The sequence below is a fragment of the Sphaeramia orbicularis genome, chromosome 1 (genome assembly GCF_902148855.1).
Source record: "Sphaeramia orbicularis chromosome 1, fSphaOr1.1, whole genome shotgun sequence".
Classification (NCBI taxonomy): domain Eukaryota; kingdom Metazoa; phylum Chordata; class Actinopteri; order Kurtiformes; family Apogonidae; genus Sphaeramia; species Sphaeramia orbicularis.
Genome location: NC_043957.1, coordinates 15,176,825 through 15,202,655, shown reverse-complemented (window position 1 = coordinate 15,202,655; position 25,831 = coordinate 15,176,825). Strand labels below are relative to the sequence as shown.

Sequence of the window (25,831 nt, the reverse complement as noted above, 5' to 3'; positions counted from 1 at the left end):
TCTGCACCAGCACAGAGTCTTTTCAGAGTCAGGAGAGGTTCTGAGCAAAAAATGGAACAGACTAAAGGGGAAAACAGTAAATATATTATTGATCCTTAACAAAAACTTGTGAATGAGGGAAAGTGTCAGTGTTGGATGCTTTTGTTCAAGTGTCATATGTTCAGTATTTTCATGTTTCATGTTAACACGTTCATGTAACATGAATTATGTTGCCTTCCAGGCAGGTTTTTGAGCCTGTAAGTCATGACTTCAAGCCAAGACTCACAACTTTGTAGCATTCCAAGCAAGTCACGCCAAACTGCCAGAGAAATTGTGGTAGTTAGATGTAAACAAACCAGTATGGTGGAACATACAGGAGGGGGGGGGGTTCTCCCTCTTTGTTTTTTGAGGGAAACAGAGGAGTAAAAATGGTGCATAAGGCAAGAGAAGGTGTTTTATCTTTTTGTTACATTATTTGTATATTTGGATACGTATTAGGCATTAATTTACTCTGGCACTCAACGGATTGAAAACTAGCTAACACTAGAGTAGCTGCTGATTATGCAGAACTTTAGCAGATAAAAAACATTAGAGCAATACCTTGTTTTAATAAACAATTTGCATAAACATTGAATCCACTGGGGCCGCCATTGTTGTTTCACAGGCTACGTGACCTCAGAGCTCAGAACTGGAAGTACATCGATCTGGTACGAGTTCACGGGTGGGAAGTCACAGGTTTGACTGACATTCCAGTGCATTTTCACCTGTAGAAGGTTGGAAAAGCACGAGTTACGGGTTCCCTGGAACGCAGCATACAAATGCAAGTTTTCATTTTTATAATAGTTCTTAATAATTAAATAATAATTACTCTCATGTCTTGTATTCTTTATGAAGTTATGATTTAAAACACACTTTTTTTTCAGACATTAAGTGTATTTGTACAAAGTATCGGAATAGGATCGTTATTGCCGATACCAGCCAGAATTTTACTCGGAAAGGAAATCAGTGGTATCGAACATCACTAAACCAGACTCACGTGTGGAAACAGTGACGTCATAGATGCCCCGCCTTCTGCTGGTCTCTACCTGTCTCTCTCTCTCTCTCTCTTTGTCTCTCTCTCTCTCTCTCTCTCTCTCTCTCTCTCTCTCTTTCTCTCTCGGTCTGGTCTAAAGTCTCTGTACCTCCTCTTCTTCCTCCTCCTCCTCCGCGGTGCTCGTGCTGCAGCCATCTGCCAATCCCAGTCTTGCTGAGCTGGGGGGGTGGAGGGGGGGCACTTGCAGCATCCGATATGTGAGCGGCGGGAAGCGGCGTTGCTCGCGCTGCGGGAGGACGCAGGATGGCGGGAGGACGGCGGGGGCTCGTGGCCCCTCAGAACACGTTCCTGGAGAACATCGTCCGCAGGTCCAACGGTAGGTAACCCGGTCCGTCCGCCTCCGCCGTATGTCCGTGATGTTATTCAACCTCCGTGGTTCCGTTCGGTTTCCCATCAGGCGTCTGGAGGCTGCACGTGCCCCATGCTGCACCAGCTGTTTATTTCAACACGCCGAACCAGAACCGGTTTAATTTCACCTGCAGATCAGTGATGTGTAAACACAGGACTGGACCACATCATGATCAGGTCCTGGTTCCGGTCCGTTAATATAGAGGTTTATCTGATCAATGGGATCAGACTGGACTTGACCTTTTATAGATTTACTAATATTTAATCCGATTATGGTTGATGGATAAAATCTGATTCCATGTCAGATCTAATGAGTTTAACGTTCAGTCTAAACTTTGTGACGGTTTTAATGTTAAAAGTCAGAATCAGGGTTTGGTTTCAAAGATGGTGTTCTCATTTATACTCATCAAACACAGTCACATTTAAGATTCACCAAAACTCTAAATGTGAAATAATTCCAGATGATAAAATAATATTACTGTGATGTAGTCTGTGTTTTAATGATAGTCGTGATAATATTGATTCTTTATGGTTCATTTGGCTATGTGACATTTTCAGTTAAAACCATAATGTGGAACAAATATTTAATTACTGTAATCATTTTGAATGTTTTACTTGTCGATAAGTTAATAATCTGATCATAAAAAAGAAAACAAAACCATTAATGCTATCCTGTTCATCAAATGGCGCTAGTTGACTTTAGATTTAATTCAATGAAAGGCAGCAAATAGTGAAAACAGAAAATAAGTACACAATCATAAAATACAAGTTTTAGTGGTTTTGTGTATAATTGAAAAACACAACATCAGGTTTGTTCAACTTTCACTTAGAACTAAAAATAATCTGTTTGACTGATATACTAATAATATAAAAACATATATAAAAGCTTGCATTATAATAATAATAATTTGACATTTACCGTGTGAACAGTAAAAACATTATTATGAGACTTAAACACAATTTAAAATTATTGTAGGCAATGACATTACTAAGTAAATAGTTTAAATTAGTAAATGGTGTTTTTTAAAATTTATTATCTCCACTAAATAAATATGGTAATAAGTCCAAAATCGTGATACTGTTTAATTTATATGAAAAAATTGCTTTTTTTTGCTGGCTATGGAACCTACAAATATACAGACTTAAAGAAAACACTGGAACCATCTAAATTATGTTACAAAAATGTGAAAATAAGTCCAATAGCTTAGAGGATGATCCACTTATAGAGGATGAACAGCCCAAAATAATTAAAAAACAACTTAACTGTTAATACTGACTTTATTTCTATACACTGTTCTCCATAAATTTGGGATAAAATATTCTTACCTCTTCTAATGAAATGATTGTGACTAACTCACTGTCGATGAAGTGTAACAGGGGCAACATGGTGGTGCAGTGGTTAGCGCTGTTGCCTCATAGCAAGAAGGTTCTGGATTTGATTCAAACACCAGCCAACAGGGGCGGACCTTTCTGTGTTTGCATGTTCTCCCCATGTTTGTGTAGGTTCTGTCCAGGTAATCTGTCTTCCTCCCACCATCCAAAGACATGCACATATAGATTAATTAGTTAATCTAAACTGCCCATAGGTGTGAATGTGTGAGTGATGTGTCGTTGGTTCTCTATATGTCAGCCCTGTGATGACACGTCTAGGGTGAACCTTGCCTTTGCCCAGTGGTAGCTGAGAGTCTGGGACCCAGCACCCCTTTGACCCTCTCGAAGATAAAGCAGCCAGAAGAATGAATGAAGTGTAACTGGGACTCAGTGTCTCATTGTAAGATAGAAATATTAATAAGAAGAGGAATGTGTCTGAAAGCGGCTTTATGGACAACAGTGTACTTAACATTGGACAAAATGGGTCAACAGTTTTTGTTTTGATCTTTTGACTTAATGTTGAAGGACATCTTTTGTGTCCAAACAAAAACCAACATTAAGAAGATGAATGTCTGTTGCCTCAATCTTTGGGAGGGGAAACTTATCCAAAAATTGCTTTATTTCATCACTTTCAGTGCCATGATCGGTTTTATACAATGCTTGATAGTATTTTTGAACTAATATCTGTTGGATCTTCTAACCATCTACCCTCCTCAGTTCTAATAAAATGTATATTTTTTTCTGTGTCTTCCTTTCTGAGTTGCCTTCCTTTTTCAGTTGCCATACCAGTAATTTACTGGTTTTATTGCTGATACCATAAAAGCGGTATTTTGTCCTCACCATAACTGCCTCTGCTTCACCGGTGGAAATGTTGTCATACAGAATCTGTTTCTGAGTAAGAGGATGAAGAGAGGGCATGTTCATTGTGCTTTTCCAGTCTCCTAACATCATCCTCTAGTTCCAGTGTTTCTGTTGGTAAGGTTTTGCTGTGCCGGCGCGCCCACAGGAAAATCCTTCCTACCGCACCATACATTTGATACAAAATAATAATAGGTCTACACATTAGGCTATGCATATTAAAGTCTTGACTTTAAAATGTAAAGGTTTTACAACACGGAACACTGGTTGCAGTGATAGCGTCTTCCATCTTTATTGGTTGGTTCTACTGCCTGTCTACCGGATCAACTGCCCATTTGCGCATGCGCAACGGTAATTCTACTTGGACAAAATGCCTGAAATGCGTTGCCAGAGACATTCAGAGTCATTCTGCGCCACAGATGACTATGTCATTGAGTGTATCATGACTCAATAATTAATTCTATTTTCCTTATTAAATGTTGTTATAATTATATAATAATATTAATGCTGTTGCAATGTAGTTATTTCTTTCCTAAAAAATGCAGAACAGAAACTGGCCAACCTTATCTTTCAGCTGTAGTTTGGTGTTTTTTCTTTCAGCTGTAGTTTGGTGTTTTTCTTTCAGCTGTAGTTTGGTGTTTTATCGTTCAGCTGTAGTTTGGTGTTTTATCGTTCAGCTGTAGTTTGGTGTTTTTTCTTTCAGCTGTAGTTTGGTGTTTTATCGTTCAGCTGTAGTTTGGTGTCTTATCTTTCAGCAGTAGTTTGGTGTTTTTTCTTTCAGCTGTAGTTTGGTGTTTTCTTGTTCAGCTGTAGTTTCATGTTTTATCGTTCAGCTGTAGTTTGGTGTTTTTTCTTTCAGCTGTAGTTGGGTGTTTTATCGTTCAGCTGTGGTTTGGTGTCTTATCTTTCAGCTGTAGTTTGGTGGAGTACTCTTTGAAATTGTTCACTGTGAGGGAAGAGATTCACGTGCGTAATCATGGAAAGACTTACGGATTAGTGATACTTAGGCTATGACTTGGGTTTCACAGAATTGATGAAAAATTGGTGACAAAAGTCATACGCAGCTTTAAAGAGTCTGTTTACATGACCTTAAAAATCTGATAACTATTAGTTATCAGATAATTGTAATAATCAGGTCTGATGCATTTAAATGCACTTCAGAAATACGATAATTGAAAAACCCTGTTTTAGATGTTTCTACACATTGTCCACGACAAGGATTTTTTCTTAAAATAATATCAAGATGATTTGTCAATAGAAATTCTGTAAATTTTTAGAAATGAACCAAAAAGTGAAATACATCCTCTGTAATTTTAGAGCATGTCCAGAGACAAATCTCAGATTTTACAGAAAAAACAAACCCTGGTTTAATTGTATTTATTGTTAAAGCTACAGCCAGTGGTGTCATGTGACCTGGTATTTCAGTACATGTGAAGTGCCAGCGTCTGTAAATGTACATAAATTAAACACTACAGCATCAGATGTAGAGGACTGAATCACAGAAATGGAATAGAACCTGTAGTTGTGTTTTTTGTGGTGTTTAATCACTAGTAGACCCAGGTTGTTCTGTTTTAGCAGCGCTACCAGTCAGTGTTGTTGGGTCAGTGATGCTAGCGGCTGAAAACCTCCATCTGAACGTTTAATTAACACGAGTATGAGTGGTGTGAATGTCAGAATGACTGGTTGTTTGTCTCTATCTGTCAGCCCTTTGATGAACTGGCGGCATGTCCAGGGTGTACCCCGCCTTCACCCTTAAGTAGATGGGATAGGCTCCAGCACCCCCATGACCCTAGTGAGGATAAAGCGCTTCAGGAGATGGCTGATGATAACATGACTATGAGCAGTGGAACAAACATCACCCATTAATTAAATGTAACTAGAGAAGTTGGAACTGCTGGCGCCCCCTAAAGACTGCACTGCTCATTACAGCTCAGTGCAGTGTTGGTCCTGATGGGGGCGCCACTGGGTGAGTCACTAAAATAATAATCTATCAGAATCCTGTGTCTGTAAATGTCACACAGACTCAGTGTTTAGTTTATTCATTCAGGCAATGTAATAAACCATAAACCACATCCTCAGACCAGAGAACAGATTAAGAACAACCCATGTTTAGAGATGTCACGTTGTTTGGTGAAGAAATAAAGAATATGTGAGGTCGTTAAATATGGACAAACCTTAAAAGGAGGACGATCAGACCGAATGAGAAATTTATGTTCGTGTGAACAAAATAGCATCTATCTATATTATAAAATGGAAGTGGACTCTGTGTGTGTGTCTCGGGCATCACATAAAATCTGGAAAGAGTTGACTGCTGCAGTTTGGCATATTTGTGTATTTTTGGTCAAGGAAGAGACTATCAAAAACGGCAAGTTGATAGGACCAATATTTTGGGAGATATTAGCAGGCACAGGCAGAGACATTTTGGGGGGCAGGTGCTTAAGCCAAAAAAAAGGGCATAATAATCAAGAGTGACTTACAGAATCTCTATAAAGCTGACAACACAGTGCACACATTTTTTTTTTTACTGTTTTCTGACAGAGTTGAAGCATAAACATTACAATAGTAATATACGACAATAACCCTCACCAGACTGTCATTTAGCTCAACTTAAGACCTACCTTCATTTCAATAATTATGATTTTAAATGAAACAAAGCTAGTGAACTTGTCTAAGTTGTAGAACAGTAAAACTGTCTTTAAATTCTCGGCCTATCTGCCTGTTGGTCTTCCTGCCTGCTTGCTTGTATCTCTTTCCCTATCTCTTCACTAAACATGATAAACACCAGTAAATAGCTGAACAAGGCTGTGAAATCATAGATTTAATGAGTTTTTGTTTGTTAGCTTACCGGCCGACAGGCCGTAACCTATTGTCAGCGGCGGCGTCTGTCGTTGTCTGTCATCCGTTAAAAAAATTTCAATCGTCTTCTTCTCCGAAACTACAATTCCGATTGGCTTCAAACTTGGTATACAGCTTCTTTATGATGATGTCAACAAAAGTTAGTGAAATTATTTGGATCCGGATCTGAAATATAAATGATATGAAGTTGAAATTTCTCCAGTCCACCCCTGATGGGGAGATGACCAAAACATAATGTCCACATGCTGATCAGGATCTTCTTCTGGATCCGGGAACTTACGGAAAATTTAACATGGGCTCTTCTGGGGAAAAAATTTCAATCGTCTTTTTCTCCGAAACTACAGTTCTGATTGACTTCAAACTTAGTATACAGCTTCTTTACGATGACGTCAACACAAGGTATTGCAATTATTTCGATCCCGATCTGATTCTGGATTTGGTGCGACTTTGAAAAATTTTCCTATTATAAGACATAGGAAGTGGATTGATCCAATAAATCAGTAAGAATCAATGATATCAAGTTGGAATTTGAATTTTTTACAAATCTGATTGGAATATGACCAAAACATGGGCTATTTCTGTAATATAATAAATACACAGAACTGGGTGATAATAAATGGCATCTGGATACATTTCCCAAAGCTTTTAATTTGGCGGGTAAGCTACAGGGCCATTGGTCCAATTTTTTTTTTGTTCTTTAGGAAACGTCGAGCCAGTAGCGAGATAATGTTTTCAGCGGTACTAATGTTATGGTTAATTTAACACCAAACAATGTCAGGGGGTTGCACAAACACTGTCATTACCTGTCTGTCTGATGCTATGGATCAGAGGAGAAGTAGGCTGCAGCAGTTTGGCCTGGTCTGGTTCAGCACTGCATGAGCACTATGTGGAGGAGGAAAAGGGAAGGGTGGGGCGGGGACTTGTGAGGGGCACAGAGCAGGTTGGGGCAGAATTCTCACAAGATTTCAAATAAATGCCAGCTGCGTCAGATATCAAAACACATTTGGGGGAATTGATGACAGAGAGAGTATTTTTTATTCTTAACTCTTGATGAATGAAGAAACAATTGGGCTCCAGCAGAAAGGGTACTTTTCTCGTCCAGGGCAAAAGTGCAGGTGTTTGACCACCACTAGGGGTTTATCTGTGCACCGGCCTGGATGTTAGTAATGTTGGAATACAACATCCTTACAATCACATTGCTATGCCTCGAATCATAGAATCATCATTGAAGCGGGTTACCTAGCAACAGATAAACAATAGGCCCATGTTGCTATGGTGTCAAATTTCATGTGCAGAACAGACATGCCAGCTGAGAGGTTATTCAAATTAAAATGCCAGTGGGATTTACCAAGAAAGTAAAGGAATGAACTGTATCAGAGAATCTAGAACCCGTAGTTCCCCATGGGTAAAAGCGCAAGTATATATCATATTACTATAAAAGTTTGTTTAGACACAAAACCAACAAGGTTCACATTAGGAAAAGATCACGGTCATGGATAAAATAAACATTCTAACGCAGTTAACAAGCTTTTATCTTTAAGTCAGTTTCATGTGTCATCCTTATTTGATTTTGGTTGTTTTCGTGTTTCATGTGGTTTTCGTCTTTCATTTTTGCCTTTGTCGTTGTCATTATCTGTTTGGTGATGCTTTCAGTGATGACCTTGTCCGTTTGGTTTGGTTGAGATGTTCATTACTGCCAGAAGAGAGAGGAGAATAGATGCCAGAAAATCCTGACATTAAAGAGGCTTCAATCACTTTAATGTAAGAGTCGATGTCTGATTGATTACTGGATTCAGTTCTGGTATCATTAGCTGTAACAGACTGAAAGGTTCGCGCAGGGAAAGTTAAATGGTTTTAAACGTTTAAAGAGCAGCAGTAATTGGTCAGAAACTCCTTCTGATTGGATGGTTAGTGGTGGATGGATGTGATGAATCCACCTGGTTCTGTCCATGTGTCTCCGTTCATCCTAATACTGTATCTGCTTCCTCTCGTCAGATACCAACTTCGTGCTGGGAAATGCTCAGATTGTGGACTGGCCCATTGTCTACAGTAACGATGGATTCTGTAAACTGTCTGGATACCATCGGGCCGAGGTCATGCAGAAGAGCAGCACCTGCAGGTACGACCACACCGGTACTAGGATGGACCATTAAAAACATTCAAAACATCTGTCAGCATTTATCATTTTAATTATATTGGTTTATTTTTACTTTGTCAAATAATGTTTCAGTGTTTTTCATCATGTTGAATAAGAATAAATGAGCAAATAAGAGTTAAATCAGAGACTATATTTCTGTGATCTCCTACAGTTTCATGTATGGAGAACTGACGGACAAAGAGACGAGCGAGAAGGTCCGACAGACCTTCGAGAGCTATGAGATGAACTCCTTCGAGATTCTAATGTACAAGAAAAACCGTGAGTAGATCTGAGCAGGGGTTGATGTTTATTTTAAATGTTTATCTGAGGACCTGAGCCCTCGAAAACCCAGAAACTCAGCATGAACCAGATTCACAGACCTCCAGACCGGTTCAGATCCAGACTGAAGCTGTTTTAACCACAGTGTTGACATTCAGTAACATCTGGACCTTTAGAAAGTTTTTTGTTGGATCATTATTAAAGCAATCCACATGTTCACAGTCATCACAGGATGCAAACAGCAAATTAGTTGGACCGAAAAACTCAACAACGTTCTCATTTTCCTTCTAATCTACAAGAGATGTCTGAACATTTAAAACCTAGGATGTATTTTCTGCTGCTTGGTGTCAAAATCATGATCAGATTCTCCACTTCTGTTATACCTTTCACAAATAAAAGCCCTAAATGTGAGACTTAACGTTAACGTAACTCTTTTGTGTGTAAATGTCAGTCTGATTTCTACCATTAAATAATAACTTATTAAAGGGATCTGACTCCCAACAGGACACACTTGGATTAAATGTAGACTTCATGAAAACCACCGAAGGGGGTCGGACCCCCTTCAGGACCAGAAGGAATAAAAATAAAAACCATTGATATGATGGCGTTATTAAACCTGAGTCTTACTGCAGGTCGATGTATTTACTGAACCTGGGTTCTGGTCTCTGTTGCAGGGATGCCCGTCTGGTTTTTTGTGAAAATTGCTCCAATCGGAACGAGCGGACAAGGTGGTTCTGTTCCTCTGCACCTTCAGTGACATCACAGCCTTCAAACAGCCAATAGAAGATGACTCCTCAAAAGGTATGAGCTGAACCTGAACCACAAACCCTGAATACTGAAACCTGAATCCTAAACCCAATACCTGAACCCTGAACCCCCCAGAGCCAGATCCTTGATGTCTGAAACCTAATTCCTGATCCATAAACCATGAATTCTGGACCACAAACCCCAGCATCTGAACCCTGAACCCAGATGCCCTGAGATCCTAATAGAAAAAATTTTGAGACAAGAGATAGAGTTGATGGTGACATGGTGATGCATGGATAGCACAGCAAAAAGGTCCTGGTTTAATTCCAACCAGAGACCTTTCTGTGTGGAGTTTGCTTGCTCTCCCCATGTCTGCGCGGGTTCTCTTCCAGCTACTCCAGCTTTCTCCCACCATCCAAAGACATGCACTGATAGGTTAATTGGTCAACCTAAAATTGCTCATCGGTGTGAATGTGAGAGTGATTGGTTGTTTGTCTCTATATGTCGGCTCTGCGATGAACTGATGACTCATCCAGGGTGTACCCCGTCTTCGCCCATAGGTAGCTGAGATAGGCTCCAGCACCTCCTGCAAGCCTACCCCTGTGAGTTTACTTAAAAGGAATCAAGTACATATAACAGAAGTTGCAGAAATCGACTGACTAACATTAAAGATTCTAGGTTCTTATACAAGTAGAGAATGTCACACCATTGACTGTCCGACATTGTTGCATGTCAAACATTATGGGGTGTGAGTGTGGTTTGATGATAATTTTTATGGCCCCTCTCGACTGGAGATATCTTTTGTTGGCGCCCAGTTGTTGTGCAGTTAGTGTCCACTTGCTTTACAATGCCCTCCCCATCTCCAGAGCCAGAATGTTTACAGATTGAGGGGACCCTGCAGATATCTCCAGGGTCAGGAGACAATGCCGACATCTCCAAGGATGTAAGCACTGCTGATATCGCCAAAAAGGAAGACACAGTGGATCCAGATGAACTTCATATCTAAGAGTGAGGTGTCACCATGACACAAACCCTCAAACACACAGCACATTCAGAAATAGTCTAACATTGTATTTGTCCTATATATGGCTAACCCAGAGTGAACATCTGAAGCCCAAATCCCAAACCTTGAATCCAGAGCCCCAAACTTCAACCTTATCCTCATACCCTGAACCCCAGACCTCGGACCCTGAATCCAGATCTGTGCAATCGTCTCTTATTCGTTTTGTCTGTTTTTTTTCCATGTAGTGACGCTGTGTGTTGTGTTTTCTTCAGGTTGGGGTAAATTTCGCGTCTGACTCGTGCGTTGACTAGCAGTCGTGGAGTTCTTCAACAGCTTGCTCCGACCGTTCACAAAGGAGAGAATGTCCACAAGCATTCGAGGCTTGCAGAGGTAAGATCCACCATGTGCTCATGGTCCACAAGATCTGCAAGATCTACATGAGTTTATTTATTTATTTATTTTATTCATATAATGAGTTGATGAGTCATAATGTGTAACAATTTCTGTTCCTCCTGTTGATTCGGACTCACTTGGTTGTCATGGTCTGTGTACTGGAGTCCCTTGACTTTGTCATCTAAAGTGTTGGTTTCCTTCAAGTTCTCATCAACCTGTCTGCTCATAGTTTGACTGTAAAGACTTAGAGTGACTTAAAGTGTTTTTTAGCTCCGCCAAGGAACGACGGAGGTTATGTTTTCATCGGGGTTTGTTTGTCTGTCTGTCTGTTAGCAAGATAACTCAAAAATTTATGGATGGATTTGGATGAAATTTTCAGGAAATATTGATACCGGCTCAAGGAACAAATGATTAAATTTTAGTGGTGATCGGGGTGGGGGGGGACTGATCCAAGTGCTTTTCTAGGTTGGAACTGTGACCCAGTGGATGTTCAGGAGCTTTTCTTAAAGACCTACTTCATCAAAGTTAGTGTTTTTTGTGCTGAAATTATGCTGGTTGAGTTTTGTGAAGTGCATCAGCAGATTGGGGATCCAGGTGGATCCACCTGAGTCCCCCGGTACCTCAGGTCCTTCAGGGAAGCTTCGCATTAGTTTTATGATCTAAGCCTGATGCTGAGGCTCATGGATTATAAATGATGCACTTTGTGTTGGTCTGAAAGCAGCTGCTGAACAAAGTGGAACATGGAACAGTGAAGATCCTCGTTTCCTCATGGTCAAATCTGTAAACCTAACACTGAGACCCGCATATGTCATGAATAATTTAATAAAACAATAGACCAGTGACACCAACTTAGCAATGCTAAGCTAAGATTAAACAGATCCAACAGTATAAGTATTATTTCTCTACCAATAAAACTCACTGAATGAGACAAACAATAACAAAAGTAAAGGTCACATTATGAAGAGGTGATAATGAATGTTGTCTTACCTTCTAACCTTACTAACCTTACCTAAGAGTCTGGTTTAGACCTTCTCTATATGTAAGGTGTCATGAGATAACTTTGTTATAATTTGGCGCTATATAAATAAAATTTGATTTCATTTACCTATACTGTTTTCTGATCATAATTTGGTTTTAATATGAATGAAGCTTCTGCTGTTGGCTAATCCATTGGTTTGTCAGACTGAAACAAATGGACCAGGGTTTAACAGGTAAAATCTAAAAAACTATTATATTAACCTTACTAATATCTACAAATGAGCATTAATAGTGGTAATTAGTGATTAGTTGGTTCTTTAACTTGGGATTTCCTCTATATTTCTAGATGATAAATAATAAATAAATGTAACAAATGTTTTACCCTGTGGTCCATTATCTGGCTGATATATTGATCATCGTGCCTGTCCATCAATTGGACTGAAACTATTCAATGTTTTTTTCACCAAAGGAAGGTTTGGAGAAAAGTAAAAGAGCTGCAGTAACATGGTTCAGGTTTAGAAAAGACCACGATTAGGGCTGAAATATGACAGTTCTTCAAACAGGGTTGCATTTAGTCGAATACTGTGAAAAACAACAAGCAGATGCTCATGAAACTTCCAGTTAAATGAATCTACAACACCTCATCATGGTCTCCATTAGTGATCTGTTGGAAACCTCTTGTAGGCGTTGTGTTACTGATCAGTCCTTTGTCGTAATTAGCTTAGACTAATATTTGCATTTACTGCAGGAGATAATGACAAGGACATTAATTAATTAATCCATTATCAAAGGGCTGCAGCTGCTAGTTGAAGCTAATTCTGAACCCAAGGAAACAGGTTTATTTAGTGACTTCAGACCAGATTATCTTCACTGTATATTTAATTCAATGTATGACTTTATCATGCATTTCCTTTGGTTCTATTTCTTTGTTGTTTTTTAGTCTTTACTGGTTTAGCCAAGACCTGATAATATTCAACATCCAAATATTCAAATAATCCATTAGAATGGTGAATTATTATTATTATAGATTAGTCAGTGCTGAGATGTTTCAGATCAGAACCAGCAGAGTCTGGCTTCATCGGATTGATGATATTAAGATTCTCAGGAATTTCTTTTTAAACTGTCTCTTAATCTGATGGTTATTGTATTTTCTCAATTAAGTCATTGTTTCATCTGTAAAATATCAGAAAGTAGTTAAAAGCCCAAGATGATGTTCTAAAGTTGGGTGCTTCTATGAAACTGGTCCCTAAAAACAGGAAAGAGGGGCCAAAAATTCAAAGCAAGTTTGGAAGCACTTTAAATCTATTTTAAAAATAACTAGAAGCACTCGGAGAGCGCAGACCTCCGCCAAGGCTGATCAGTGGCCCCCCCCGTGGGCCCCCCCCACCCCCGATCACCACCAAAATTTAATCATTTCTTCCTTATCCCATTTCCAACAAACCCTGAAAATTTCATCCAAATCTGTCCAGAACTTTTTGAGTTATGTTGCACAGTAATGATCAGTGCCCCCCCCCCCCCCCCGATAACCACCAAAATTTAATCATTTCTTCCTTATCCCATTTCCAACAAACCCTGAAAATTTCATCCAAATCTGTCCATAACTTTTTGAGTTATGTTGCACACTAACGATCAGTGCCCCCCCCCCCCCCCTCGTGGGCCCCCCACCCCCGATCACCACCAAAATTTAATCATTTCTTCCTTATCCCATTTCCAACAAACCCTGAAAATTTCATCCAAATCTGTCCAGAACTTTTTGAGTTATGTTGCACAGTAACGGACAGACAAACAAACAGACAGACAGACAAACAAACAAACAAACAAACCCTGGCAAAAACATAACCTCCTTGGCGGAGGTAAATATTTAGATAAGAGAAGCTATTTTTCAGATATAACACAATTTTATTTGATGCGTGCATACAAAAATCTGCATGTAACATGGTAAAAAGGACACAAAAATGACATGCCACTATTTTTTCGAATGTCTTTTTATTCTCACAGGTACATTTAGGGAATCGACATAAATATGCAAGGCAGAGTGTTTCATTGAAAAAAAGACTGCTGTTGCAAAATCACTAACAATTTATTTGTGTTTAAATGGGCAGGTTTCTCATGTAATGTGAGTGGACACGATGGGTTACACACATAACCTGGAATGAGACTGAGATTCATGAAAAACCCACATCTGTATTAGAAAAACCACTAGGATCATCAAATTTAACACAGTATCTTTATTTATCGCGGCTTATAAGACCATTTCAAGCCATGTTTGCCAGATCAAATGCACTGACACCTAGGTATCTTTTCCTGTCCCAATTTTGGTCCTATTTTTGGCCTCGATATTTTATTAAAAATTCATTAATTTTTGGATGGATTACAGCAAGAGTATAATTTTTTTTGTTTTTGCATTTATTTGAGGTCCTCATTAGGTACATCCTGGGGGGAAATATGCCTAAATTTCTATTTTATTATCGGATCTAAAAAAGCTGCCAAAGTGCCAGATACCAAAATTAACCCAGTTTCATGGAAAGACCCAGATCTAAAAGCTTCAGAGCCCTGTTTTGGTGTTGAATTCTTCTTTTTCAAAATAATTCATGGCTCTTTCCTCTTTTACAGCAGTTTTGTGTCATCCTTCCAGAATGTGATCTGTCCATCAGATAAATGTCAAAGGTCAAGGTCGATAAAAGTCAAATCATTCGTTCGTTGTTTGTGGTCTCAGTGAAAGTTGAGGAAAACAGATGGTTGTTTGTAGACATAAAATATTACTTAGACTAAAACAAACCTGTGGTCATTTAATTTAAAGTGTACCTGTAGTGGTCATGCTTACGACGTTAATTGTGCTTTGTGTATTACTTATAAGCAAGAGAGGTGCAAATTCAGTAAGAAAATCATCATAAATGCACCACACTGGTCCTATTTATTACGTGAATTATGAGTGGGGGTAGAGCCTATAGAGGTGACGTACCTGGGTTGATTCTGGGTGATGGAGTATGAGTAAACAGGCAGGAGTCAGTGAGTGAGATTGAGTGGAAAGTACGCATTCACGCTTATTGTTTGTGTAGCCGTAAGCATTGCACTCCCCCATTGTCCGAGGGATGCGACCCAGCACCGGCCGATAATGTGTCATCTTTGCTTAGTTTCTGCTTCACGGGGTCAGTGACCAGTCCATCATAGCCCAGGTAATCGTACAATACAATAAGTCTGCATAACTACTGATGCGGGAACAGCCCATGAAGGAGGCAGCATGTGTCTGACCATGTCTGATGGAGCAGTGACTTAGGACTCGCACATACTAGACAATGCGCTATAACTTAAGTTACTGGATGGAACTGCTAGTATTATACATGATCTTTTCAGATAGCTAGCAATGAAAATTCACTACAGGTATCACTTAATGTCTGTCTTTGCTTCATTCAACAGACACATTAAACAACTGTATATATGAGCCTGAGTTCAACACCAGCTTTCAGATCTTAGTAAAATAGTTAAAATTCAACTAAAATAGAAAACACTGGACGATAATGCGCTGTCCTATGTTTGTGTTCGTTTCAGGTTCTGCAGCTCGGCTCCGATATCCTGCCTCAGTACAAACAGGAAACACCCAAAACACCACCACACATCATCCTGCATTACTGCCTGTTCAAGACCACGTGGGACTGGGTCATCCTCATCCTCACCTTCTACACCGCCATCATGGTGCCCTACAACGTGTCCTTCAAGACCAAGCAGAATAACGTGACCTGGCTGGTGGTGGACAGCATCGTGGACGTCATCTTCCTGGTCGACATCGTCCTCAACTTCCACACCACCTTCGTGGGTCCGGCTGGCGAGGTCATCTCTGACCCCAAACTCATCCGCATGAACTACGTCAAGACCTGGTTCGTCATCGACCTGCTGTCCTGTCTGCCATATGACGTCATCAATGCCTTCGAGAACGTTGACGAGGTCAGTTCTCCATTTATGTCTGGGTTCTGTGTTAACATCCTCCAATTAAATGTCTGTAAATAGTTGAGTCTCATTCTCCTATTGATGAGCCAAACCCCGCCGAGCTGACTTCCTGCAGCTGCAATGTGTCCAGCTGAGGTGTCAAATTAAAGATGGAGACCACAGCACAGTTCAACATCCACAGCGTCTGAATGCAGAGTCCACAAACATCCGAGGCTCCGGACCACGATCAAACAGGGTTTATTTAGTCTAAACTCGTTTATTCTACATCACCTTCACATTTCAATTCAGAAACAACAGAGTGAAAATAATCAATATTAACTCCAATATGTAAATCAGATGCCTTTTCTATGATATTCAATCATTTACTGTCTGATTGGTCTGGTTCGGACTTTTAGAATGTATTTTTACTTTATTTAACCTTTAACTGGAAACATCTGACTGGGATTAAAACTCTGAGGAACAGAACAGTGAACCAGCATTCAGTAATAACCCTTCAGACATTATATGTAATACAGGACAAATAGAACATGACAAATGGAAGGACGTTGTTAAAATATGTAAATAAATCAGGTAAAACATCCAAATGCCCTTTAAAGAGTCGATAAGACGTGATCCTTAAATTTCAGGTTATTTTCTAAAAGATCTTAAACAGATTTAAAGTTCAGTTCAGATCCTTGGAACAAATGGAATAAATCTACTGTAACTACCTGGACTTTAATCATCAATAATAAACCATCTTTAATTCATCTCAGATGAAACAAAACTTAAGTCTGTTTAGAAAATGTAAGAAGTAGAAAGTCCAGATATTTGTGTTAAATTCTCAGAAGCCGTACTTCTTATCTCCACTTATTGTTAAGTGATAAAACTGTTCATGAGTTTGACCTGGATTACGTGTAAATATGACAGAATAATCCACTTCTAATTGAACTAAATCCTGTTTCTCTACAGAACATCTCAGGTAGAAGATGATCTGTAGAAAGGGATCATTTATCGAAAATCTGCTCTGATCTGATTTTATTTCAGCTCTTCATCTTTCCCGAAGATTCTGTCTCACATTCATCAGATCCTCTCAGGATGTTTTGTCATTATCATCGTTACATAAGGATGTTTTTTGTCGGTCGTTAGATAACGGCTTCGTGACCGTAAACAAAGATAAGAGTCTGAGTCTGAGTCTGTCCACAGTGTTTGTTCACTGAGGTGTCATGGATTCAGTCCATCGGCCTCAGCTCACGGGCTGCACGCGCCGCTAATGGACACAAGTGCATGCTGGGAGTTTCACCGCTGAGGACAGTCTGTGAGTGGTCGATGAGACGAGTCCAACGCGACAGTGAGAGGCAGAGTCAGTCATACATGTTTCATACATGTTTCAGTCACAGAACAGACACATCTCACACATCAGGAGTTAAACCCGCAGAGTCCAGGTTTTCGGTTCTTTTTGTTCATCTTCACTTTTATCTCGTTAATGTCATATTTAACAAACACTGATCAAAATAAATCCACATGCAGTTAAACTCCTACTGCAGACCTTGTTTCTAGAGTTGGACTTTTTATAAAACATGATAAAACAATTTGTTCATTTGATTTTATTCCATTGAGGAGTTTAATATTTAGTCAATTCCACTACAGTGTGGACTTGACACTGTTTTTGATCCTGTCTTTGTTTCGATCCTGTTGATGTGATGACATTAACCGCTGGACGTTCAAGTTAATATCGGTTCATTTGTCTTCATACTTTACTTGAGTCTTTAACAGTTTCTCATTTTCATTATGTTCGTACATGAAGAGGACACTTGTGGACGTAGAAACAGTTTGCAGATAAAACTGTCAAACCGGTTGGATGGACAGTGGACAATGAAGACAACAGGGTCTGTTTGTGTGATGCCATTTAATCAATAAATCCTTTTATAAAATAAAGATCAATAAAAGCATCCAGTTCACACCAATACTGATGTGAAGTTCACTTTAGATTTAACCTTCAACGCTGTGGATTTTGTCTGATCACAGAGATGATTTAAGAACAGATCTGGCTGAAAACTGAAGACAAAGTAATAAAAACCCACAATCATTCAATCAATCAATCACTGAATCTGAAACTGGTCAAACCCATCTGGAAAATCCAGTTTATCCTCGGTTCCATTGACAGCTATCCATGCCACGTTGATGAAAACTAATTCATCGGCATTTTTATTATGAAGTCACTTTATGTTTTCATTTGTCAAACTCTTCCTCCACCTCCTTCTCCTCCTCCTCCTCCTTCTCCTCCTCTTCCTCCTCTTCCTCCTCATCTCCAGGGCATCAGCAGCCTCTTCAGTTCCCTGAAGGTCGTCCGTCTGCTGCGTCTGGGTCGTGTTGCCAGGAAGTTGGACCACTACATAGAGTACGGTGCTGCGGTTCTAGTTCTGCTGGTGTGCGTGTTCGGGCTGGCAGCCCATTGGCTGGCCTGCATCTGGTACAGCATTGGGGACTACGAGGTGATTGATGAGGACACCAACAGCGTGAGAATGGACAGCTGGCTGTACCTGCTGGGTGAGACGGTGGGGACGCCGTATCGCTTCAACACCTCGGGCTCGGGCCGCTGGGAGGGTGGACCCAGCAAAGACTCGGTCTACATCACCTCGCTGTACTTCACCATGACCAGCCTGACCAGCATCGGCTTTGGGAACATCGCCCCCAACACCGATGGCGAGAAGATCTTTGCTGTGGCCATGATGATGATCGGATGTAAGTCTTTATCATTCATTCACAGTATTCAAACTAATGAAACAGGCATCATCGATATGATGAATGTATCGTGATGTTTAGACTCTTTTCCGTCCTCACATTGTATCACAGTTAAAATGATAGGTGACAGCTGGATCCAGATGAGGTTCTCCAAACAAGGAACCAAAAGTTTCAGAACAGGAAAGATAACAACAATACATATTAACTAATCAAACTATTGAACTCATCAATTGTCTCAAAGAAAATTAACTAACATCAGTAACGAGTACAGCTGGTAAACTGGTAAACCAAGTCAAAGAACAGCCCCAAACTGAACCAAAGCTGAAGGACGGACAAGAAACAAAACCTGCATTTCCAACCTGAACTCCAGAACAGTTGGAATACATTAAATGTTTAAATTGAGAAAATCATTCATTTTAAGAAAAAAAAAGGGGTCAGACTGGACCTTAAAGGAATGTTGTCCTGTTCTGGTCTGATGTAGATTCTAGAGGATCCACAGTCCTGCTCTTTGGTGAAAGGTCTGGACGTCATCAGGCCAGTTCAGGACCAGGACTCTTCTACTATGAAGCCATGCTGTTGGAAAAGAAGCATCTGTGGTTGAACATGCTCTGGAGGAAATATTCCAGGTGTTCTCTGTAAAAGTCGTGGTCTTTAATCCAGAGGACAGTGTCCATGGTTACCAACACAATCTCACAATCTGATTGGTCTGACCTCAGATCAGTTTTACACTTTGCCTCAGTCCATTTTAATGAGCTTTGGTCCACAGAAGATGGTGCCATTTCTGGATCATGTTCACCTACGGCTTCTTTACATGACGGAGCTTTAACCTGCATTTGTGGATGTGATGGTGAACTGTGTTCAGACAGTGGTTTGTGGAAATGTTCCTCAGCCCATGCACTGATTTAATCACAGAATCATGTGTAGTTTTAATGCGGTGCAGCCTGAGGACCTGAAGATCAGCCACATCCAGGACTGATGTTCAGCCTCATCCCTTGTGTCAGAGATTTATACAGATTTTCTGAATCTGTGGATTATATTATGTTCTGTAGATGAGATGAGAAGTCTGAATGAACATTATTCTTCCTTTGTTCCACAGTTCGACTCATTTTTTTTCTCATGTTGTTGAACCTCTGTCTCTAAGATGATCTTTTTATATCCAGTCCTGTTGATATTTAACCTTATTAGATGTTAGTGTTCCTTCATCTGGTTCTTCAACCTTTTGTCCAATGTGTAACTCCCATCAGATTCAACATTACCTGATTTTTATTTATTTATTTATTTTTTGCTCAGGTGGTTAATTTTCTTAGTTTAAGTATTTGATGTGTGTCCTGTTGTGAGTAAAATACAGGTTAATGAGATTTGCAAATCATTGAACTTGAACAGAATTTGGTAAGAACATGAATAATCTGACAATAAGAGAAGAAAGTGGAGTTTGCTGTCTGATGTCGAATGTCTTTGTCCTTCAGACTAGATGTGATTTCTCACAATCCCTGTGTGCACAAACAAGGAGAGGCCCCGCCCACAGTCTGACAGTCTGTCAATAATTGATCAATGGTCTCACACCGTGTGACTCAGGTTCACACTGTGGAGGTGTCTGTCCGTCTGTGTGTCATCGGTTCATCTGAAGGAATCTTCTGTTTCCATTTAAACGCTGGTGTTGGAATCGACCTCCATCGATTCTTCGAGTGAAGAGAAAGAGGAGAGTGTTAGGCTCTAAATCACTGTCAGTCAAACATAAATGTCTGAACAGTAACAGAAACATCAGTCAAGTTTACAATCGTGAGGTGTTCAGGCGCTGCTCATTGTATTTTCCATCCATCCATTCTCTTCCTCATTGTATTTTATGTACTGATATTCTCAGCCATGTTCTGTATTTTATTAACTGTTCAAACATATTCACACCAGGTTAAAGTTAGGTTTTCTATTGGTGTTTCTGGTCCATCACATGAAGGACTCAATGGATCAATTTCTACTCATTCTCAAAACGACATATATGAAAATATTAAACCATCAACAGTGAATCCTACAGGACTGTAGTGTTTAGACCAGTAGTGTTTAAACTCATGAATCATGACAACTCCAAACTTTTCTCTTTGTTTTGTGAAAAAATAAGCACAATTTAAATTAAATTGTTTACAAATTAGAAATTATTCTTTCACAAAAAAATGTGAATAACCGGAACAACCTCAAATTTCTACAGAAAAATAAGTACAATTTTTCCACTTAAAATGTGTTTCTTCTCTTTGGCTTTTAACTCAGGTTGAGATGTTGGCTTTTATTGTTTTTATGTTTTTGGTTTTTGTTTTTTTTTACTGGTTTGCTTTAGTTTTGAGTTTGCTTTTATTGTTTACAACTCATTTATGTGTTTTATTTGTATGTAGGACTTTGGCCAACTGCGTTATTTTTAAAGCGCTTCATGAATAAAGTTGGACTGGATACATGTGCGTTACGGCATTACAGATCATAGTGGATCTACAAATACACTAAACATTTAGTAACAGGTAGAATCTTGTTAAAATTTTGGAGTTTGAATTTGGAGTTGTCATTATTTACAGATTATTATTCTATTGTTTTACTGTATGTAGCCCCTAAACTAAAATGAGTTTGACACCATTGACTGTTTATATTTTCAATGTAATTTTTACATTGCACATATTCATCCTGTCTGACGGATTGGACCATTTGGCGGGCTGGTTTTTGCCCATGGGCCGTATGTTTGACACCCCTGGTTTAGACTTTGATGGCATCAAGTCAAAGGTTTGGTTCAGTTTAGACACGAGACAAACTTTATAAAAGGTTCAGAGAAAAGACAAATAATAAACATCGTCGTGATCTTTCTAATGAACTAAAAATAGGTGATTAACAGTCAAAGTCACAGTCAAGAACCGAGCCAACACTTGTCCAAAAACCAATCAAGCATCTGCAGGTGGACATCATGGCTCCAACTCTTCTGAACCATCACGGCCTCAGTTTTTCATGTCAATGAACATCTAAGACTCAGACCAGAAGGACCAACCTTCACTCAGGACCAAAACTCAGCCTTTAAACTTAAAGAAACAATGATCCATCCATCCATTATCTGCCGCTTATCTGGGGCCGGGTCGTGGGGGCAACAGTCTAAGCAGGGATGCCCAGACTTCCCTCTCCCCAGACACCTCCTCCAGCTCTTCCGGGGGGACCCCAAGGCGTTCCCAGGCCAGCCAAGAGATATAGTCTCTCCAACGTGTCCTGGGTCTTCCCTGAGGCCTCCTCCCAGTGGGACACGCCCGGAACACCTCCCCAGGGAGGCGTCCAGGAGGCAACCGAAACAGATGCCCGAGCCACCTCAGCTGGCCCCTCTCGATGTGGAGGAGCAGCGGCTCTACTCTGAGCTCCTCCATGGTGACTGAGCTCCTCACCCTATCCTTAAGGGTGCGCCCAGCCACTCTACGGAGGAAGCTCATTTTGACCGCTTGTATCCGGGATCTTGTCCTTTTGGTCATGACCCAAAGCTCATGACCATAGGTGAGGGTAGGAACGTAGATTGACTGGTAAATCGCGAGCTTTGCCTCTCGGCTCATCTCCTTCTTCACCACAACCAACTGATACAGCGACTGCATCACTGCAGCCGCTGCACCTGTCTGTCAATCTCACACTCCATCCTTCCCTCACTCGTGAACAAGACCCCAAGATACTTAAACTCCTCCACTTGGGACAAAGACTCTCCGCCGACCCGGAGAGGGCAAACCACCTTTTTCCGGTCGAGAACCATGGCCTCGGATTTGGAGGTGCTGATCCTCATCCCACTCGCTTCACACTCAGCGGCAAACCGCCCCAGGGCACGCTGAAGGTCCAGGTTCGATGAGGCCAACAGGACAACGTCATCTGCAAAAAGCAGAGACGAAATCCTGTAGTCACCAAACCGGACCCCCTCCGGCCCCTGGCTGCGCTTGGAAATTCTGTCCATAAAAATTATGAACAGAACTGGTGACAAAGGTCCGGTTCAGAAACAATGATGTGACATTTATTCTGATACATATCAATGTGTCTGACTTTATTACTCAGCCCTCATTTCTAAGAATGTTCTAGTTCTGACTTGTACCTACAGACTTCCCTTTGTAGAAGAGGTGTTGAAGATCTGTAAGTAGATGTCTGGTGTTGAAGTCCGTCTTCAGATGTGTAAATCTAACACAGTTCTTAACTTTATCAGAAACCTCAAATATCAGTTTCCTTGATGTTGAACTCTTCAATCTGTGGATGACGACCCCATGGTCCTGGTCCTGGTTCGTATCTGAAGCCAATCAGCAGACTCACAGTAGACCAGGACAGTTTGTAACAGTGAAGTGTGTTTGTGACAGTCAGCAGAGCTTCTCCAGAGCAGCTAAAAGCTTTCATCTCTGAACCCAAGGATGAAGAGCTTCAGTGTTGACAATTTGTCTCGTCAATTGGAAGCTGCTGTCGTTCGGTGTCATATCAGGATCTTCTGCCTGTTTGGCGTCACCTTCACAAAGACTGGATTTATTCACATATCAGCATCGTACATTTCTGCTTCCTCATGGATTTAACGCAAAACACTTTGAGTCTCAGAACATCGGCGGCAACAGGATCCTTCAAATCAGATCAAAAGGTCGCAGAACATCCCTATAAAGTAAACTTCTGACCCAGTTCCACTTCCCATTTGTCCCTCTGGGCTCCGGTACTGAAACTGCAGTGCAGGCTGGGTATTTAGATCGCCGAGGAGCTGTGAACGAGGCTGAGCACTGGATTAACCCCCCTCTGTCAGCTGGGAGCCGCTGGAGGCTGCAGACGGATGCGGTTGCCATGACAGCCAGCGTTCTGGATCAGGATGAGTCCGGGTCATTAGCATAGAGAGAGTTTATAAAGTGGAGTGTGAGGATGAGGATGCGAGAGGAAGGACAGAAATAACTGGTCCATTTTCTGTGCAGAAACATCCATCTGGGTTTCAGAGGCCAGACCGGACTCAGCTCATTAATCACATCGTCATAGTAGCACGTGGGCATTTTCAGCTTCGGCTCAGTTCAGCCAACGTTAAAGTCTCATAGTCTGGTTGTATCCAGAGACACAGAGTTCACTCCTGGAAAAACGCCGTCATCATCTGGATCAGTGACACCAGCCCGTAACCGGTGACTTTATTTAACAAACTTAGAACCCACCAGGACCGTAGAATCCACCAGGACCAGTCCGTTCTGGTCTGGCTCCAGTCCAGAGGCTGAACTCTGATCTCTGTGGAGGTCGCAGCATGTTGGCATGCCCAGATTGCAGGTGGAGACGGGGCTCGTATCGATCCACATCCTGAAAGGCTGAGTCAGTCTGTATTGATGAGCTGAGTAACACGGGTTCAGCCGACCAATCACAGTGCTCCGACTCCCACCAGGTCCTCAATGGCAAACTCAAGTTGTCAGAAGTTTTATTTTATCCAAGAACTGAGTCGTTTCATCAGCTTCTCCATGAAGTTCAGTTGCAGAACCAGAAACTTATAAAACACACAAACACAGAAAAAAAGTCACATCTTCTCATACCAGTGTTTACGCACACGTTCACACTCAAACTATTTTAAAGATTATTATATCATTGGTTTGGATTTTTCATCCATATTCACCTTTTATTTGGGTTGAATCTACTTTTCTTCCTTCTACCTGAATGTTCTGTATTTTATTAATATTAAAAAAGGTTCTAAGGCTGTCATATTAAATTCTTTTGTCTTTTCACAGTCACAATAAGTCACAATAGTGGTGTGAAAATGAAATGAAAAACAATATTAAAAACCACACAAAACACATAAAAAACTGAGGTGGAGCTACGCCCATGTTCTAAAGACATTAAGGATAATCCCATGTGGAATGAAGGGTTTCATGTGAGGCTTAGGTTCAGTTGTATCATATCGTATCTGTCTGGTCATGTCCACAGCTCTGCTCTACGCCACCATCTTTGGTAACGTCACCACCATCTTCCAGCAGATGTACGCCAACACCAACCGCTACCATGAAATGCTCAACAGTGTCAGAGATTTCCTCAAACTGTACCAGGTTCCCAAAGGCCTGAGCGAACGGGTCATGGACTACATCGTGTCCACATGGTCCATGTCCCGAGGCATCGACACTGACAAGGTACCGACTGTGGCCCTCGGATCAGTTCTTCATTGTGTTGGTTGGTGGTTTCTCTGAGGTCACCTTTGCTGTTTCCTCAGGTCCTGCAGATCTGTCCAAAGGACATGCGCGCCGACATCTGTGTCCACCTCAACAGGAAGGTGTTTAAGGAACATCCGGCGTTCCGCCTGGCCAGCGATGGCTGCCTGCGAGCTCTGGCCATGGAGTTCCAGACAGTCCACAGCGCCCCAGGTGACCTCATCTTCCACGCCGGAGAGAGTGTGGACAGTCTCTGCTTTGTGGTGTCAGGGTCACTGGAGGTCATCCAGGACGATGAGGTGGTTGCCATTTTAGGTGAGAAATGGAAATATCACTGTAAAACGTGTTTATTGAGCTGTAAATAAAATCATACAACACATTAGTACTGATGATAATTATACACACATCAATAAATACACATAAATCAATAAATAGACACAAATCAGTAAATATACACACGAATCAATAAATAAGCCAACAAATCCACAAATATGGACACAAATGAGTCAATCTGCACACAAATCAGTAAATAAATACAAATTAATAAATATGTATAAGTCAGTAAACATTTACATAAAACAATTAATTTTAAGATTTCTTTATTGTTATTTCATGTGTTATTTACAAAATACAGAGGATGAAATTAATTTCTTTCATCAGCTTCTATTGACAATATAAACAACTGAATAAGTAGTCAGTAAATATAATTTAATTAAATCACGTGTTATTGTAGAAACTAAAAACTAAATATGTATAAATCTGTGTTTTAATGGTGAAAATGACTCAACTCTCCACTTCCTGTTTAAACTCTTCTCTTTGATGATGAGTCTGAGTTCAGTTCATCGGTTCTTCAGGTTCTGATCTATGTTCATGGTTCTATCCAGAACCAACTGGACTCCCTGAAGCTTCAGGCGTCTGTTTGACAATAACAGAAAGAGGAAGAAATGTTCTAAATATAAAGAGTGACTGAGTTTAGGTCTTTCTCAGGTGGTGAAACC

At 40.5% G+C, this 25,831-nt stretch overlaps 1 protein-coding gene across 1 annotated transcript in view; it reads left to right on the top strand.

Moving 5' to 3' along the window:
* Positions 1 to 1,262: 1,262 nt before the first annotated feature.
* The window catches only part of kcnh1b (potassium voltage-gated channel, subfamily H (eag-related), member 1b), a 38,380-nt gene continuing 13,811 nt past the window's right edge, over positions 1,263 to 25,831 (top strand). The window contains 11 exon segments of the mRNA XM_030156769.1: positions 1,263 to 1,388; positions 8,501 to 8,624; positions 8,815 to 8,921; positions 9,596 to 9,632; positions 9,634 to 9,722; positions 10,944 to 10,952; positions 10,955 to 11,061; positions 15,592 to 15,984; positions 18,279 to 18,708; positions 24,616 to 24,815; positions 24,896 to 25,148. Of these exon segments, the coding sequence (XP_030012629.1) occupies positions 1,316 to 1,388; positions 8,501 to 8,624; positions 8,815 to 8,921; positions 9,596 to 9,632; positions 9,634 to 9,722; positions 10,944 to 10,952; positions 10,955 to 11,061; positions 15,592 to 15,984; positions 18,279 to 18,708; positions 24,616 to 24,815; positions 24,896 to 25,148 (1,822 nt within the window). The 5' untranslated portion in view covers positions 1,263 to 1,315.